The following is a 20,489-nucleotide window of genomic DNA, read 5'->3' on the forward strand; positions in this document are numbered from 1 at the left end:
TTTGATTGATTGTTTGGACAATCCATTTTGATGTGCCCTGTTTTGCCACAGCCAAAGCAAGTGTAATTAGAGGAATTTGAATCATTAGGTTTATGATACCTTTTTTTCTGTTGGTTCCTATCTCTGCTTTTCTTCTTCAGGAATTTGCTGAATCTTTTTGTAAGAAGACTGATTGTATCATCATTTTCAGCATCTTCTTTTTCTTCCTTGATCTCATTCTGTTCACTTGCTTTCAGTGCAAGTCCTTTGGGTTTTCTTTCTGCTGTTTCCTGCTCTTTGAGTCTCTTGAGCTCTAGCTCATGCTCCATTAATTTTCCAAAGAGTGCAGCAGTTCCCAGCTTTGACAAATCACGGCTTTCTGATATGGCAGTCACCTTTGGTTGCTAGCTTCTGTCGAGGCACTTCAATACCTTTATGTTGAGTTCCTCTCTGTCAAATTCCTTTCCCAAACCAGTAAGGTGATTCACAATATGAGTGAACCTTTTCTGCACATCAACAATGCTCTCCTCGGGTTGCATTTAAACAATTCATATTCTTGGATGAGAGAATGTTTTCTTGACCTCTTTACATCTTCAGTACCCTCATGAGTGACTTCTAAGACTTCCAACATCTCCTTAGTTGAATTACATTGGGATATCCTGAAGAACTCATCCATTGTTAATGCAGAGGTTATAATGTTCTTGGCCACAAGATCATATTGAGCCTTCCTTCTTTCGGTCTCATTCCATTCAGATCTTGGCTTTACCACTTCTTCATCCTTGACAACCTGCATTGGCACATAGGGTCCATGGACCACAGCTTCCTAAATTAATGCATCAATAGATTCCATGAAAATTCGCATTCTAATTTTCCAAAATGCATAATTCATTCCATTGAACATAGGTGGTCTATTAACAGCAGATCCCTCAACAAAAAACACTTTAAACTCAAACATTATTGCAAACAAACTTGATTAAAATACAAGTCCTAGCTCTGATACCAATTGTTGGGTTTAATAGTGCCAAAGTTCACGAGGGGGGTGAATTGACCTTTTAAAAGTTTCTCTCAGAATCAGTATTTATCACAGTTTACAGAAAATAAATCGATTTATTTGGAAATGAACAGATTTATTTTGCACTGTTTGTGTTTGAAAAAAACGTTTATATAGCCAAGTTAATCACGAGAGTATGCAGATTGATTTTCCAGATACAGACACTGATATTAGGAAGAAAAACAGTGATTTACAAAACAGCAAGCTTCAATTTTAAGCAAGTGGTTAAGGTTCAATTGATAGCTTGACAATTAATTGAGTAACCTATCACAATCAATCTGGTTAAGTGACTTTTAACAGATTATGTATGTTCTTTTCAGAATCAAACAGTTTTTCCAGAAATTAAGAACAGTATGAAACAAGCCCAGAAAGAACAGATTTATTTCTTGACAGTTTAACAGATATGCAGAAATTTAAGTGCAGAGATTAAGGGAGAATGAACACAAGGCAATTATACCGGTTCACTCAACTGAGCTAGATCCAGTCTTCACCTAAACCAAGGTGAAATTCACTAAATCACAATTCAAACAAACACAAACACCACTGTTCTTGAACCCTACAAGAACTTTGGTTCACTTGCTGAAAAACCCTATTTCAGCATACACACTCTTCAAGAAACCCTATCAAGAAGAGTTTACAACAACACTTTTACAGAAAATGAAATGTGAAACGAATACACCTGATAGAGGATGCAGAAATCTGCCTTAAACCAGTAGAACAAATCGCTAAAACAGTAGCAGCACCTCTCACCAAGCTTTGGAACCAAACAAGAACAAGCACACTTTTGATTTTCGAAATCTTTCAAGAAAAAATGCTAATTCTTTGTAAAACCTTAATTCTCTGATGCAAAACTTGTTTTCTCAATTGTATGATTGATGTTTAAACTCATAAACAAGTTTTCTTTTTATAGAAAACCAACTTATAACAGATTTTTGAAAAACAGTTAAAGCTGTTATAAAAAGAACAGATTGAAAATAAAATGAACATATTTATTTTCAAAAGCAGTTAGAGAATCTGTTATGTGAGGAGACTTAGTCAGCCATTCTGGTGCAGGGACAAAACTGAAAACCGTCTAAGATAGACATGGCACCAGAGTCAAAAAGAATCTATTCATTTACAGATGAACAGATTTATTTTTTCAAAACGATAATAGAAAAAGCTTAACTATTAGAACACAGTCGTTTTGAAAGGTAGAAGACTTAGTCAAAATACTTGATGCACAAAATCTAATTTTCACAGGACTTAGCCAAGGCATCAGTTTAAAAATGAATTTGTGTATTTAGAAAAGAACAGATTTATTTTTATGCAGTAAACGTGTTTTTTGTAAAACATGTGAAAAACAGTTTAAGAAATTTTGTGCTTGCTCTTATCACATGGCCAGGGGTTAAGAGGCGAGTTACTCAGCAAAAAGCCTACTCTTAAACAACCTCTAAACACTACCTAAGACATTCTTAAAGCAAAAGGAAATATACATGAATTGTACATAAAAGTCTTCATCAAACACATGTTTTGAAGGGGCAACAACCATCTTCAACATTAGGGAGTAAGAAAGTATCACTTGAGTGAGGTTTATTCACTTAAAGACTGGTTATAAAGACTATGATGATTTCTTTTGATGTGACCTACCATTCCTTTCAATCTTGAGGGTTAGTTTGGTGGTATCTAGAGTATGAAGAATGTCTGTAGGTTAGTGTTGAGTAGGTTGCTCTTGGCTATTTTATGAATAAGGGTTGGAACATCCTAAAATGTTTGTATAAGAGTTGAGACACTCGTGAAGTGTCTCATTTTATTTTATTTATTCTTCTCAGTTAAAAATATCTCTAGTAGAAAAAAAAGTCGTTTTTCAGTCTCCCCTCACTTAAGTCGTAGTTTGCTACTCAAATTATATATTATGTTCCTCTTGAATTATGATTTCTTAATAATGTTATATGTTTAAACAACTTTAGCTCAAATACCACCGATAACCCATTAGTATCACATATATGATTTCTAAATAATAAATTTTCACATAATACACTAATATTATTGTACAAAATCATAGAAATGTTCATAAGTTACGTTCTAATGAAAAATTTCATTTTTTCATAAATTAAATCCTAATATGACTAAGGACTTTTATATATTAGACTATAATTTGAGTTAAGAATATAATTAAATATAACATCTACTTTATATACAATTACCTTTAATATAAGGATTATAACATAGTAATATAATTGTTTACAATTCTAATTGCTCTAACAAGTTTCAAGTAACACTTCTTGAATATGCATTATACCCAACCAAGAGGCTCATAACCTTTCATAAAACTCTCCTTTATCAACATTATTATGAGAAAGCCAATATAATACAACTATTATAAAATCAAACTTCAAAAATTTCAATTACTAATAAATTGTGATAATTCCTTTCAAACTAACCAATGATCATTATTACAATTCACCCTTTTCAATAAAATTACCATCGAAATGAACCTTATTTAGTTTTGAAAATTTATAATTAATTCCATGCAACCAATATTGAAACTTAAACACAATAATTCATTCAGTACAACCTTAAAAATCTATATATATGTTTACTATAAATCATTCTAAGAAAACAATTCTTGAAAATATAATTTGTATTCTATCTGATCACACACAAGAAATCAAAATTCTATATTTCAAAGATACATTTGTAGACTCAATTCCAAAGTTACATAAATGTATCTTCCTTTACCATTAATTTTGCTCATGCTTTAAGGAATTTATGTTATGAAAAAGATTTAATAAGTACCCAATTAGATTACTTTAAAGATAAGAGTCCTAAAATTCAAACATCATCCACTATTAAACTCCAACTTGAAAAACCTTAAATTCTCAAAAACCTACCATATATGCATGTCTACTTTAATAGAAAAGAAAGGTGAAAATATGATGAATGAAAGTATAATATGAATTTACCTAAAGAAATAGCTCAAGATGAAGACCCTATGTCATCTCATAGTTACCTCAAATATTGAAGAGTAGAAAAAGAAAAGAAAAAGTAAAGAAAAAGATAAAAGTAGTTATATTTTTAGAAGAGCACTTGGGTTTGAAAAATATTGTAAAAAAAAAGAGAAAGTATGTACTTGATTAAAACAAAGGTAATCTTAATATTTAAGCTCACTCTCAACTCTGGTTTTTTGGGTTTATTTTAGTTCAAGCAACATGCATTAGTATTTTTTTTTAAATAAATAAAATAAAATAAGATACTTTAGGTGCCTCAATTCTTATACAAATAATTTCAATACAAATTTCTTATTACCCAACCAATTGAGAATCCAACATACATTACAAGATATGAGCCATATTAACATACCATAACAATTACATCATCCAAAGGAACAAATTCTCAAGACAAGATAAAAAATCTAACATATACTATTAATTTATTAATTATTTTAAATATTTCATATACATATACTATTAATTTAGTAAAGCTTCTCAAATATTAAATTTAATCATTGTAAGTAATATCACTCACTTATATTAACATATAAAAATGATCGATTGTTATGTGTTTCGTATACACATATTAGAAACAACAATAAATATCCAACTTTTTAAAATGATTTTATTAAATAATCTCAGTTTTTTCATAAATATTTATATTGAATAGGAAAGATAAATAAATGATTTGAGGAAATAATAGGACGACAAAACAAATTAATGTTTCATTGGGAATTGAGTATTTAAGTTATTTTGAAAATATTCTAAATAGCTAAAACTGCAGTTATTTTGAAACGAAGGTAGTAATAATTAGTTGATGGAGATTCACAATAAATAAATAATAAAATAATATATTTATGATGAATTTCTAATTAAATTAGTGGACAAATTTTTTGTATTTAAAAATATTTGTTAATAAAGAACAAAATTTCGAGCCTATTATCTAAAGACTCATTAGAAATGAGAAAAATATTAATACAAAAATAACTAATATAACTTTAAATATATGAAAAAATGTTGTATATATAAGAAAAGTAAATTAGAATAAATTAACTATTACCTTTTACGGTTTTTTAAAAAAAGTTAAAAATTTATGTTCTGATTAATTTATATTTGTAACTTTTTTAGGTATGAATTTTGCTTTAGTTTTTTCTTATTTATTTATTTTTTAATAATATTTTTTTTATGTAATAATAAGATGTGTAAAGTTTAAACAAATAATTAACTAGTACAATTTATGTAATTTTTAATATTTTATTTCACTGTACATCTACACTTTATTTATTTAAATAATTTATTATAAATAATTAAATTATTTATTATTTTTAATAATAATTTACTAATACTTATGATTTTTAAATTTCATTCTTATAATTATTAAACATAAACTAAATTACAATATAATTATCTTTTTAGTTATCATCTACGAATTAGTCTTTCTTGTTTATCTTAATTTTAGTTGTCCTATTCTATTTTTTAGGATTTAGGGTTTAATTATTTACAATTTACAATGAATCCTTAATTTTATACTTTTTTATATTTTAATTAATTATTTTCTTAAAGTTACTATAAAATAATTTTGCGAGGTCTAGAGTTCAACTTAGCCAAACCACGATAAATAAAATTACACAAAAATTAAGAATGAAATAAAAGATTATAGACATTCTAAAATACCAGAACTAAAATATTAAAAAAAAAACTAAAACAGTGGACAGAGAATTAGAAATTTACCAAAATTAAAATCTAGTTCTAAAATAATATTTACAAAATTTATTTAAAAAGGAGAAATGATGTATTTTTTCATAATTAACTTTGAATATCTTCAACAATATATTTTAGGAGACTTTTTTTGATATGAATATAAGTTAGTTAAAATTGTAGAAATACTCATATAAAAAAACTTCAATTTAAAAAGATTTAAAATTCATACTTTTTGTGCCTAAGAAAACTCAAGATGCTCCACAACTGAAGCGACCTCACAATTACACATTAGTGTCCCAACACGCCACGTCACGCAGGTGTCGGCGAGATAACGAGTTAATGTCAAAACCGTAAATAACCCCACAAACCAAGGGCAACACCGTAACTACACACTCACCTCTTTTATAAATATCCACCGTGGTTCTTGCAATCTAATAATTTCCCGCGGTATCAAACGCGCATTCGACATTCTCTCTCCAAAAACAAAACCTTTTTATATATTTTTTTATCATAAAAAAAAATCATTTTCTTTTATAGTTCTTCTTTCTCCGGAAATTGTCGTAAGAAAATCCAAAAGAAAAAGAAAGAGAGAAAATTCCGAACCCGTGAACTCTTTCTCTTAGTCTACAAATGCAATTTCTCTCTCTCACACTTTCTCTAGCACGAATAGGAACACTCTCTCTCCTAGAGTGAAGTAATGAAGCTTCAGATCTCGTGCTGAATCGACGATCTGCGCGAGAGAGAGGAGTTGGATTGATTCATGGAAACGCGGAGATGAAGTTCTACATATCGACGAAGGGGATAAGGAGAGTGACGATATCTAACGGGGACGGAAAGGGATCGGCGAAGACGACGACGGCAGGTACCGGCGCTGGCTCCGCTCGCCGGATTTCGGTTCGGACGGTGTTTCCGGTGGTGTTGGTGCTCGGGATCGTGCTGCCGTTTCTGTTCGTGAGGATCGCGATCTTGATGCTGGAATCTGCTGCAGCGTGTTCCTCATTGGGTAATCTATTCCCTCGCCTTTTCACTTTCTTCTTCTGTTTCTTCCTTTTGCTTACTCTCACAGTTTCACACTCCCTCCCTCACTCCAGTTACTTCTGATACTTTTCCTAACTCTGTAAAAGAACATGTCAATTTTTAATTATTTTATTTGAAGAAACAATTGCTTTTTCAAAACACAATTTATCATTTTAAAATAATTTAATTAAAAATATTGTGTGTGAATTCTCGTTCACTCACAATTTTTAAAAAAGAATTATTGGCTTTTACTGTAATTACTTTAAAAAAATTATGGAAATCTTTATGATTTCAAGGGCATTTAAGATAAGCTTTTTACTTCGTATATAAAAATTACTGGTTTATTATACCGTAGTTATTGTAAAATTATGTGAATAATATTTTTTATTTATTTTCCTAATGGAGCATAAAAGCTAAGCTCTTTAATTAATATACTCTAGTGACGCATAATTTTTTTGGATTTTTTTCGACTTTATTAGAAATCAATAACTATGAGTATAAATAACTTTAGATTTTGTCTAACTTATATTTCGTTTTATTACAAATTTTAAATAATTGATTTCCTAATTAAAGAAATGTAAGGAGATAAATGTAATATTTTTTAAGTTTTTTATTTTTATGTATTGAATATTATATATTTTTGTACTATTGTTGTTGGATCTATAATATTTGTTTTAAAAATAAATTTATAATAATTTTTAAATTATTGAAAACTGTAAAGATATTATTGCTTTTTAAAAATTGCCTATTATTACTCAGATAATTATAATGTTAGTTTTGTTTAATTAAATTTTATTAATTTTATCTGAATGTTTAATTTAACTACGAGGAATAGTAGTTAAATTAAATCTTAGAACGAGGTTAGGATTTTATTTTTATTTAATTTTTTTGACCCCTTCTTATCTTTTTTAAGTTCTACAATAGGATATAAATATAATGAAAGAAAGGTTAATTAAATTATAGTGTTTGAAAATTAAAATATCTTACAATTTTAATTTTTTTTATATAAATATAACAAAAACTGTTGAAAATTTAATTTTACATTTTGTGTGAATATACATTTTGATGAAACATGATTTGAAACTTGAAATATAAAAAAATATTGTAAGATAATGTAAGTGTCTTTTCAAAATAAGTGAATGAAAATGATATTAAATTAATTTTAAATGCATTGTATTGGTAATTTGATTTATTAAAATTGACAAATATATCCTTACATGTATTTTGAAACAATATGTAATTGAAATTATCACTTTGGGCGGAGTTCTTCTATTAGAAATTCTCTCTTTTTTGAAAAATTGAAAATTTCCTTTTAGAAGCTTATTGAAAGGCAGGGAATTTATTTTTGAAGAGTTTATTTACTGATTTTCATTTTCATAAATGATAATGAGAGTATATGGGTGAAAATGATTGTTGCAGAATGTGCTGGGTGGAGGTTTTTCAGTGGGGTTGACACGTCACTGGTAAGTATTTTATTTACCAAATTACCCTTGTATTCTTTCTATTTTAACAACTTTTAAATATCTTTATTTCTCCTTCAAAAAGTAATTAGCCAATTCTATTATTTACTTGCCCCCGTAAACTCAAGTTAATTGGAAAAATAAATTTATTGAAATTAGGAATTTTAATATTATTTAAAGTAAAATCATGTTTAATAATAATACACACATTTTTTACAAGGAAAGAGTCCAACCACAGCTCTTAGGTATACTAATACTTTTTATCATTTTACCTAGTGCATGGCCAAGTAGGTTTCTTATCTTCAAATTCGTCAAAATGATTTTTCTCTGTAAACTAAAACATCAAACCTTTTTTGGGTAAGAAAAAAAGTCAAATACCTTTTTCAAATATAGTGGCCACAGTCGGATCTGATCTGAAAAAAGTTTCCATGCATAATTAATTTGTATATTAAAAAGTGTAACTAGTAAAGAACGTCCACATATTAACAAAAAACCAGTATCAGTCTATTATATACTTTATCTAATTTTGATAAACTTAAAGTATTGTAATTCTCTTGTGATGTTTGAATAATAATCCCTCAACAACTATAATTGTCAGCATTTAGGTTTGCAGACAAATCCAGCATTTTAAAACAAATAAAACCTTAAAATCATGCCATTTAATTTTGGTTGCATTGCCTTATTAACCTCTAGGCTCTAGTTTACCCTGTACTTTATTTTATTACTTTATCACTAAGCAAATATCATTTTAAAAATCTACTGCCAAGTGTCTTGTTTATTGTATATATTTATTATTAATTTTAAAACTAAATTTGCCTTTTTGTAAAATTTAGAAATAATATTAGAGTTTAATGTTCTCTCTGTCGGTGACTGTAAATATATTTTACTGAAAATCAATTAAAATTAATCTTAATATAACTTTAAAATAATTATTTCAAAACTCAATAATCTTACTGTACATGGCGATTTATGATTGAATGGTTATTTACAATTTAATAGTAGTATTAAATATGGAGTGCCATGAGTTATTCCATAAAGAAGTATAAATTTAAGGGGGTTTGTCTATCTGTCACCCACTGAGACACCCCCATTGAACGCTGTTTTGACAATATTAGACACCTTAGAATGGATCATATCCATACATTATGCTGTATGAGATACTTTGTTGTTTCCTTTTCATTCACTTGCCATGATTCTGTGACACATATATTTCCGATTTTGAAATCTCCACTTCATGTGGTTAACATCTTTTGTCAGATAGGTAGGAAAAAAGACAAAGTAAACATTTTCTGATTTTTTTCCCTATAACGTTTAATTTACCTGTGTTTTGTTATTTCTTGGATTGGATTACATCTGTTTACCTTCTTAAAAAAACAGGATTGACTTTCTTACAATACAAAATACATTATTATGTTATTTAAAAAGTTCATATGTAAACAAGGTTTTGGACATAAAAAAAATTGACATTGTATTATTAGAATTGTTTGATAGTTAGTGGCCATTACTTATCCGAAAGATCCATGATGTATCAAATCGTAATTGAAATAGATCAGAATTCAGAACAGTACATCACGATAAAACTTGTTTTTTCCTTGTAAACAAAAAATAAGGAAAAGAAACGAAAAATCCAACTTCATCATATAATACTGCTGTGAGTGGGTAGGTCATTGTCGTACTTTCACAAGTTGCATTCCTGATATCTGTGGGGCAACGAGCATGACCATGCCACTTGTAGAGCAATGATTTCTTCCCCTTCTACCTTTTTTGTTTTCTCCTAGTTGCTAGTTTCACAACTTTTTTCACTGCTTCCAAGGTCTTTATGGTCTCTGTTCTTTTATGGAATCATCAAACTGACTGTTTGAGAAAACACTAGATCAAATTCTTTTATTGGAACACACGTTTTAATATAAATTTATAACTAAAATTTATTTATATGTAAAGCAAACCATTTTTAAACTAGTATTATTTCTATATAACTTTGGTTTGCGCTACCCTGTAATCGTCAACGCGGCCTCTACTGCAGACTTTGACCACCCTTTTAAATTTTTTAAAATGATAATTTGTGATCTGTTTTTTTACGATGGCACTGCATGTCCTTGAAGGAACTCAGAGATGAGCTGACAAGAGCGCTAATAGAGGCAAATGAGGGTAATGTTAATGAGGGAGCAGGGTCATTCAATGAACTTGTGAAAGAGATGACTTCAAACCAAGATCTTAAGGCTTTTGCCTTCAAGACCAAATCTGTGGTATACAAATTTTTTTACTGCCTTTTGCCTTTTCTAGTTACTCTTTATGAAAATGATGTTGGTCTTTTGTTTTCCTCGTGATTCCTTTTCTCTTTCATTCTGATGTTGATTTACAATCATGCGCCATATATAGTACATGCCTGTCCTGACGTGCACTGTGAAAAACAGGAGAAGCCAATGCAACTAGCTTATAAACATAGTAACATACAATAGTCGTGCAGCAAAAGAAACACTTGCAAAATTAAACAAAAGACCGCAAAAAGAAAGGAAATTGATACAACTTGCACAACTAGACTCTGTGTGGCATATAATATTCCAATTGTATGGTTATAGAGAACATGGTCTATGGATCAGGAACAAGGAATAAAAAAGTTAACACAACGTGAAATTTACTGCGTTGAATTGAAGCTTAAAAGGATTGATTATTTATATTCCATTTTTAATTTTATATATTTATGGAAGTTGCTTAAAGGCTCTAAAAGTGGCCCAGATAAAATGTAGGCTAAGGTGCAAGATCACCTTTAACTAAAGGTCAATTTCGGAGACTCATGCGGTTCAAAACACAATTAACTCATCTTCAACTTATCAAACCGTGCATATTATTACCTCTTTACCAGGGAATTTCTGCACTTGGACAGGGAGATAATTTAACACTACGTTCAACAACGTGGAAAGTTTGGGAAGTTGAGTTGTCTTGAGTTTTGAATTGCTGGAGGCTTTCGAAAAACGACCTTTAGTTGGAGGACTTCCTCGGGTATCATGATACATGCATTCTTTAACTTGATGAATTCTAAAGTAAGGAGGAATGTGGGTGAAGGTAGCATCATAGTCCAAGTCTCTTTGTACATGGGTTGCATCATTAATTGTTTACCAATGAAGCATAGGTTCTTGTCAGCTACAAATGTTCAATTCAGCGAATGCAATTGTGAAGTTTTAATCCTCTAAAACAATATGCAATTTCTTCTGTTCATATTCAGCTATCACAGTTGGAACGCAGGGTGCAACTAGCAAGACAACAAGAGTCAGTATATTGGCATCTAGCTTCTCATGGTGTTCCCAAAAGTCTACATTGTCTTTGTCTAAAGTTGGCTGAAGAATACGCTGTAAATGCTAAGGCCAGATCTCGTCTACCCCCACCTGAATTTGTATCTCGCCTTGTTGATCCCACCTTTCACCACCTTGGTCTCCTAACTGACAATATCCTTGCTGCATCTGTTGTTGTAACCTCTACTGTTGAAAGTTCAATCAACCCTGAAAAGTTAATTTTTCACATTGTTACTGACAAAAAAACTTATGCCCCCATGCATGCTTGGTTTGCCACCAATTCTATTAAATCAGCAGTTGTGGAAGTTAGGGGATTGCACCAGTACGACTGGTCCGAAGAAGTGAATGCTGGTGTTAAAGAGATGCTGGGAACTAATCACTTAATTTGGAAGCAATACTATAACAAGGAAAAAGACCGCCACTATACTCAAGAACATAGCAGATATTTGGAGGGTTTAAGTCCCAGCAGCCTATCCTTGATGAATCAACTCCGCATGTATACGCCTGAGGTAATTAATTATTTTTGGTAGCCCTCTGATTGAGTAATAACTGATAAAAAGTCTAAATGCTTGGCGATGATTGTTTCATCATCTAATTTTTGTGGATCACAACAGCTGTTTCCAGATCTCGAAAAGATAGTATTCTTGGATGACGATGTTGTAATCCAACATGACATATCTTCTTTGTGGGAACTAGATCTTAATGGAAAAGTCATTGGTTCTGTATTCAAGTCATGGTGTGGAGACAGCTGCTGCCCTGGAAGTAAATACATGAACTACTTGAACTTTTCACATCCTCTCATATCATCAAAATTCAACGGTGATCAGTGTGCATGGCTCTATGGCATGAATATATTTGATCTTGAAGCTTGGAGGAGAACAAACATAACGGAGACCTACCATCATTGGTTGAAACTTGTAAGTTTGCGTTCACATAATGTGCTTAATGAAGCCTGTACATATATTCTATTCAATGCATTTTGTTAAGTTTCCACATGCATCAATATTAAACTAGCAAGACACGGCTTAAATTTTCATATTTTTCATCAAAGTATATCTTTCTTGATGAAGAACATGATTTGATATGTTCATAAATGTTTATTCTTTTGTATTATGTTAAGTAATATTTAATTGGTCTTAAGTACGGGATTACATTCTGCATACATGTCTAGCATCGCTTATAAGTTAAAACTGCGTTATCCTCATACAGTAGAGTTAATTATGCACTTTATGTCACGCAATCAACAAAAAGACCGCAGGGTATACTTAGGTCTATTTATATAAACTTTTTCATAAGCTAGCACATATAAGAAAAGAAATAAGAAGGTAAGATAAACTGAGCTTCTCTCATTAAGTTAAAATCAACTTATGCCTAAACCCTAAACCCATTTAACTTTTTCCAAAGCTTTTAAACATAGAGTTAATATTAGCTTATGAGGGAAACTCAATTAATTTCTTATTCTCTTCTCTTTGTAAATGTCTATGGATAATTTTATGCTTCAGTATAGTCATCATACCAATAAACATCTATATTTATCTGATCTCACAGAACCTCGAGTCTGGGGCGACAATGTGGAATCCAGGAGTGCTTCCACCTGCCTTGATTGCATTTGAGGGTCAAGTGCATCCTATAAATTCATCAATGCTTGTGTCTGATTTAGGTTATCGCCATCAATCAGCGGAAATTAGCAAAAAGAAATTGGAAGCTGCGCCTATTATTCATTTCAGTGGCCCTGCAAAGCCATGGCTTGAAATTAGTTTCCCAGAGGTTCGAAGTTTGTGGAGTAGACACGTAAATATCTCTAATAAGTTTATTAGGAGATGTAGAATTACAGGGTGAAGGAACAAAGTTTTTTCACCTCCAATATTTATTGAGATTGAAACAGTGATACCGTATGAGGATTTCAGAGGGAAGAAGGTTCTGCTTTCAGTCTCTGACTCATACGCTCTGCACAGTTTGATACCAGTTACGCCACGCCATGTCCATATAAATATAGTAAATAGATGAAGTTACCATGCTACACCCTACTTGAAGCAGTATTTGTGGTTAAGAAAGTTATAGCATCATTGATCTAGGTGCCTGACAATACTGTAAATTTCTTTATCAAAGTTACTTTTTGAAGTGTAGAAATTGCTTGCATGTTTTGAACATTTAGACTCTTCTTGGTCTTGGTAAGTAAAACTCTTAGATAATCACTTACCGTACCACCCAACAATTCACTCCTTTGCTCTTTTAAATGCTTATTATAGGAGCTGGTCAAATTAGTTTTTGCATTGCCTTACATCACTTCCACTTAGTTTTTTTTCATAAGTTTTTTCATGAACACTTCTAATTGATTTATGTATAACATAAAAGTTTAGAAAAATTATGAGAATTTTTATAAATTAATTTGTGCAGAGGTTATGGGAAAGTTTATATTGTATGTTTTTTTATATATTTTTTTCTTCTTGAAGCACTCAGAAAGGAGTTTGTCTTATTCTCTTATTTTATGAACATGGTGCTCATTACACAACTGTCAAAATAGAACAAGTTTAACATATATCCAGAAAGCTGATGTAAAATTCAAAGGCAGTGCTCGAGTAAACTCATTTGAAAAAAAAAGAAAAAAAACTCATGCTGTTCATTATCTTTTTTGGTTCAGGGTTGGTTCACTAGTTCTGGCATTTGCTGTGGTCCATAACATCTACCCCTGATCACAATAAATGATTCAGCTGAGGAATATTATGTAACCGAAAGTGTTTATTGTTGGTACCTAAACTAGACGTTAATAGAGAAACTAAAGGTACCAAGTTTCAATAGTACTTCAGAGATTATTTAAACAACTTTATTACTCTGGGAACTGCTAAAAAAAGTAATAGCTTGAAGATGATATGGAAGGTTTATTCTTTCTAAAATTTTCAAACTTGTGCAAATAGACCATGTGAAGTCATATGGTGAATGCTTTGAACTTAGAATGGAACAAGAATTTTGACATGTCTGACTCTTATCTTGATTGCTTATTGGCAATGGTTGAATGAAATTAATGCAGAAAGAAAATCAAAATCCCCACAGTGGCTCCACTCACACAGTACTACCGACAGCATATGTGAATGTCATCCTTTGTTGCCTCTTCCACGAACATTGGGATAAATTTCCATGCATGCCAGTTGTTTTCTTCAACTTTCTCTCTTCTACTACATTTCACTGACAAGTTAAAAAAATTACCATAGAATTTTTAGAGTTTTATAAGGAAAAAGTTATGACACAATAAATATTATAACAAAACTTGCCTACTCTAACTTAACTGTTTGAGAAGCCTTACAAATACACTCTTTATCCCACCTTTTTAACCAAATTTATTAAAAATCACAATTTGTGTCCTTATTTTATTTAATAAATTTCTTATAATTTTGTAATATTTAATAAATTGTAACTGATTAAGAAGATTATATGTTCCAAAAAAACTACGCAGAAATGTGTTATTAACCCTCCTTTAAATCTTTTAATATTATTTTGAAATAAACATGAAAGTTTTACTTTGATTTGATATAATATTGTTACAAGTTATCAAAATAAAACTAAATTATAATCAAAGTAAAAAAAAAAATACTCCTAATGTGTCGATAAGCTCCTAATGTTCTAACTTTATCTTTATCCTGTGATGAATGTGTCCTTCCTGCACCTCCATATCTTCTTTTTGTACTTCCATAATTTTTATTTAAAAAATCTAATTTATTCTTAAAGAATTTATATTTCAAATTATAAAATTCTGAAGATATTTTTTAATCAAAAATACCTTTTAAATTCTATAATTCAAAAATATTCTCAAGTAGAATTTAGAAGGTATTTTTGAATTCAAAAAATATCTTCCAAGAAAGAACAAGGTTGCCACGAGATAAACTTGCATAGGCTTGACATAGTTGTTAAATCAAATATTACTAAAAGTATTAGATATTTAAGTGTAAAAATTTTAAGAGCCAATTATGTCTTTCTAAATTATTAGTTAAAGGATATTTATTATGATAAGTTTATGGCAATCGCAAGAGTGGATATATTTGGTTTGTTATCCACACAAAGCAATAATGAGGACCAAAGGTATGGATAAACCCCCAAAACAACACAAATGAAAAATAACCAAAAATATGAATCTATGTAGTTTCAATATATCACAACTTATTTCTTTATGTAACAAAAGATCATGAATTTCTTTATACATAATATTTACGATCTATTTAAATGAAGATCTCTATCTAAATACTTTTATAATAGAAAAATAGAAATTAATTTCTTTATAACCTAAATAAATTTTAAAAAATATTTCATATAACTTATCTAAAATTTCATGTTAATTTGTGCATAAAATTAAAAGTAGAAATTCATTTTCATTTTTCTGTTCTTAAATGTTGAGAGAGAAATTCATTCAACAAATTCTTAAGAACGTTAAATATCCCACCTTTGATTTACCCTCATTTAAAAGGCTAGGTGTTTTATTTTTCTTTGAGAATAATACATTCTCAAAATGGGTTTGCCTGAAATGGGTTTGTCTATGTGGGTTTAGAACTTGAGAATTACTTTCTGCACATCCATAATTTCCTCCTATACGTCCACATTTATTTTGAAATACTCATTTTGTCTTTTGTCTTTGTGATTTATATTTTTTCAAGCTTTCAAAACTACATTTTCAGATTGTGCGTTACAAATTAAACAATTTGGAATATAAAACTTTAATTAAGAATTGTATGATTTGAAAGTCAAATGATGAATTTCAGATTGTATAACCTGTACGCAATTACTTGAAGTAAATTTTTCATTATAGATTTGTCCATTCTGAATATACAATTTGTATTCATATAACTTGAAATAATTGTATATTATGGATTAACCAATTTAGAAGGTAAAATTGTATTATGAATTGTGTAGTCCAAAATACAAATATGTTTTGCGGTCATGAATAGAGTGCTGAAATGAATACGCTTAGAAGTTGTTATGGTGATTGTGTTTGACAACAAATGGACAATTGAGTTTGGAGTAAAATATTATATGAAGTTTATATGTTAACTAGTATGGATGAAATTCATGATATTGTGTATTATGAGTCAACATCAGATGAATTAGATAAATGTAATTGTAGTGAACCCTTTACAACAAACAAAGTAAGTAAAATATGTCTTTATTTGTCTCAAAATTTGACAAGTATCATATATCAATGTTGTAATGTATTTGAGTAGATATTTGATATGTTGGATGACTTACTTAAATGGTTTCATGGGGGTGACACTTAAGCTTGGATTTTTCATGTTCATATTGAAGTTTGATACAACAAATTAACAATAAGGAAGGAAGATATATATGTTGTTAGGTTGTGAAAAAGGTGGAAATTATAGGAGTTACGAAAAGGATTTATAGGTCATTACACTACAAGAAAATCATTATATAGAAACTAATTTTAGAGACAAAAAATAATTAGTTGCTATATTGACTAAATTATATACTATTTTAGAGACTAAAAAAATTATTGGTTTCTAAATTAGTTTATATTATTGATAAATGATTTCTAAATTAGTATTTAATTAACTACTAAGGTCTTTGCTACCAAATTTAGAATCTAAATAATTGGTAGTTAAAACTTGGTAGCCAATTAGATACCAATTTAGAAACTATATATCAATAATAGAAACTAATTTAAAAACCAATAATGTGTTTAGTCTCTAAAATAGTATCTAATTTAATGAATATAGCAACTAATTATTTTTAGTCTTTAAAATTGGTTTCTATTTAATGATTTTCTAGTAGTGTTATAACTAGAACAAGGAGATGTTATTGGTCATTTAAAGTATGTTGAACCAATTTACAATGGAGGTCGATGGATTGTGAAATTGTTATTGTAAAGAATGTAGACTAAGTTCAAAATGGGATGAATTGAACAATCAAAGTTTTCTTTAAAAAATGCAAGAGAGTGTGTGAGAGAGAGAAAGATCACACACATTTATATTGATTCTCTCTTTCATGAAGAGTTACATATAGTTTCTCGGTTATACCAGTAAAGATTTCACTATAACAAGTCTTTACAAAACACAAAAGACTCAAAGAAAACAACTCTTTAACCCTAAAATAGTGTTCTACCCAACAAATGACTCACAATTACCTTAATACAACTAGAAATCCTACCTAATTACAACAAACACAATAGAGATAAACGAAATACAAAGGAACAAGAACACCTTAATCAATGCAGAAACTAAATCTCCATTAACCAAGACATTTTGATCCAAGAACTTCAAAAAAGTGCTAAAAACAAAAGATTTTTCGCTCATAAGAATATCTCTCTCAAAAGGTTTTTTTACATCTCTCAATTTGATTTCAAAAATTCTATTTAAAAAAGAAAGATAAAGTTTTATAAAAAATGTATTGTCAATTTTAATGGATTAAAATCTCATTTAAATATGTTGATTTTTCTTTTTCAATCTATTAAAACTTAAAAAAAAACAATTTTTGAAAGCAAAGAAATTTTAAATCATTAAAAACTAGTTATAACATATTAAAGAACCTTCTCAAAACCACTTGGGGTCTTAACTAATTTCAACAAATTGATTCAATAAAATAATAGACTAAATCATTCACTATAGTCTTTTAGGACCTTAGTTAAGAATATTTTAACACAATAAATCATCATTTCAATCCATTAAAATATCTTAGAACCAACAATTAGTTCTAAAACAATTTTATAACAATTTAGAAACATTTTCTTTGGCATTTTAATGGATAAAGTAACTTAGTAATAAAAGTTATTGAATCATACAAAACAAATTCATTCACTTTCTCTCTCTCTCTCCCCCTCTCTCTTTCTCTCACACACACACTATATGAGTTAAGTCTTCACTATTCAAATCCTCATGCAAGGAGATTATTCATCAAATACTCTAGTTGCATCTACAATTATGTGTGGAAAACATAATCATGACTTGGTTGATACATTAGTAGATCAATCATATGCTAACAATTAAAATCTAATGAATAATCCATGCTTATTGACATGACTAAGAGTTTAGTGAAGCCCAATTTTTTTACTAACTTTGAAGAACAACTAAGTAAATGTCTCAACTATAAAACAAGTGTGTGTGTGTGAAAGACAATAGTTAATGATGTTGTTAGAATGTTACATGTATATTCACTGAAATAGGTTTGATGAGTCCTAAGGATTTGTTACAAATACTTTTTTGACACACCTTTATTTAGTGAAATTACTAAATACATTTAACATTATTTTGTTGATGGACAGTACATACAAAACTAATAGGTATAAGTTGCATATACTTAATATTATTGATGTCAGATCCACATGGTTGACATTCTTTGTGGCCTTTTGTTTTTTTGGCTAGTGAATGAGAAACAACTTTATTTAAGCTCTCGAAAGACTTAAAGAGTTGTTTTTTTTAAACAGGGTCCTCCATTTAGTCTTTGTCACTAAGAAAGATCTTGCTTAAATTAACATATTTTTTCATAAATCTTCCAACCTTGTGTGTTGTTTCTCATTAATAAGAATGTTAAAGTAACGTGTAAAATGTTAGTGAATTTTGTAGAGGCCTGGGAGGTGGTCATGGATGCTTGAAGAGGTGTGATGGGTTGTCTAAGCACTAATATAGGGATGTGTTCAATATTTTGAAGTTGTCTATTTGCCATGTCCATTATTTATTGAATATGTGAATTTGATAAGTGTCATAATTCAGTAATATTTCATATAAAAAGTTTGACACTTATGAATTTTAATTGATAAAATAGTTATAATATTCAACCCCTAATTTAGGAATTTGAACCTTTTTACATATATTTTATTATAAGATGAATGTGAATGATTTATTCCAAAATTTGTGTTAATTTTGGGATTCTAGAGGAAAATTGAGATAAAAGGGCTAAAAGAGAATGGACAAGTTAAAGACAAAGATGAAAATACAAAGTTGAAACATTGGAAACTCGTCCAAGACTCTCTTAAGCAAGTTCACTCCAGTTAAGTTAGGTTTGTTCTCGTAAGACTCACTTAAACAAGTAATAACTCACTTAAGCGAGATGTCACGTAGTCCAAGTTCAATTAGGTTAAATAGAAGGCGTGAGGTATAACCCTAAACATCATTAGGAGGATATGGAGAGATAAAAAAATCCTAGAAGAGACAGTTGTCAAGGAAAACACCCCAAATCTTATTTTCTTGCTTTCCATGCTTGTAATGGCCAATATGAGTGGCTACTTATTTCCTTTGGGATTAAAAGTAATCTGTTCAAACTCTTATGTCTTAAGATGATATTTATTTATAATATTTTGTTCTTGATTGATGATTGATATTATCATTTTATAATATGTCTGTTTTATGAATATACTTACCAAATATGCAAAACATTGTTTGTAATTGTGTATTTGTTAGGAATCCAAGTGTGAGTTATAGACCCATATTGAGTAAAAATGAGTGAAATGAACAATATATATAAAAAAAACCAACAAACACATTTCCTTAAGATTTTAGGTTGGAGGTGGTGGTTTAGTATATCTTATATGGTTTGTTTATAGCTCATTAATGTCGAATCTCCTTTATATTTTGTAAGAACCTAACAAACTGGTGTAGTGAACATGGATCAAACATGTGAGTGGTTGAAGAATCCTATATTTAAGGATTATTTATATCAAAAGTCTTCCTTATGGGATTTTCAAGTAAGCGTATCCCGTTGTGGTAAATGACAATACAAGTAGGTCACCACTATGTTCAAGGGGAAGTGTACAAATATTGAAGGGCCTTGCACTTGAGAAGGAGATTGTTAGGGATCCTAATGTGAGTTGAATTTCAACATTAAGTAAGAATGGGCAAGATGAAAAATATAAAAGAAGACCCATAACCCATTATCCTAATATTTTGGGTTAGAAGTGGTGTCTTATTATCTTATATGATTTTCTCATGATTTATTGGTGTTGAATCTCTCTAGCATTTCCCTTTAGAAAGTCTTGAATCGTTTTGGCACAAGATTCAAGACTAGATTGTTTGTTGTTTAACGTATTTTA

At 29.6% G+C, this 20,489-nt stretch overlaps 1 protein-coding gene across 2 annotated transcripts; it reads left to right on the top strand.

Moving 5' to 3' along the window:
• The first annotated feature begins 6,133 nt into the window (after positions 1-6,133).
• Positions 6,134-13,674, top strand: LOC137831141 (probable galacturonosyltransferase 15). 2 transcript variants are annotated; one of them, XM_068638692.1, is made up of 6 exons: positions 6,134-6,703; positions 8,137-8,180; positions 10,280-10,423; positions 11,401-11,976; positions 12,082-12,384; positions 13,016-13,674. In XM_068638692.1, exons 1-6 carry the CDS (start codon positions 6,475-6,477, stop codon positions 13,304-13,306), a joined length of 1,587 nt encoding a protein of 528 aa, XP_068494793.1. In that variant the 5' UTR covers positions 6,134-6,474; the 3' UTR covers positions 13,307-13,674. The 2 variants fall into 2 exon arrangements, with proteins under 2 accessions (XP_068494793.1, XP_068494794.1); XM_068638693.1 differs by having other exon boundaries at positions 6,534-6,703; positions 10,288-10,423.
• The last annotated feature ends 6,815 nt before the right edge of the window (positions 13,675-20,489 follow it).

This window comes from Phaseolus vulgaris, chromosome 6 (assembly GCF_000499845.2).
Source record: "Phaseolus vulgaris cultivar G19833 chromosome 6, P. vulgaris v2.0, whole genome shotgun sequence".
NCBI lineage: Eukaryota > Viridiplantae > Streptophyta > Magnoliopsida > Fabales > Fabaceae > Phaseolus > Phaseolus vulgaris.

Excerpts from the sequence above, each read along its gene's own strand:
- LOC137831141 (XM_068638692.1), top strand. The coding sequence starts at position 6,475 with ATGAAGTTCTACATATCGACGAAGGGGATAAGGAGAGTGACGATATCT. Across the intron at positions 8,181-10,279 it reads GTGGGGTTGACACGTCACTG|GAACTCAGAGATGAGCTGAC; the intron begins GTAAGTATTTTA and ends ATGTCCTTGAAG. Across the intron at positions 11,977-12,081 it reads TCCGCATGTATACGCCTGAG|CTGTTTCCAGATCTCGAAAA; the intron begins GTAATTAATTAT and ends GGATCACAACAG.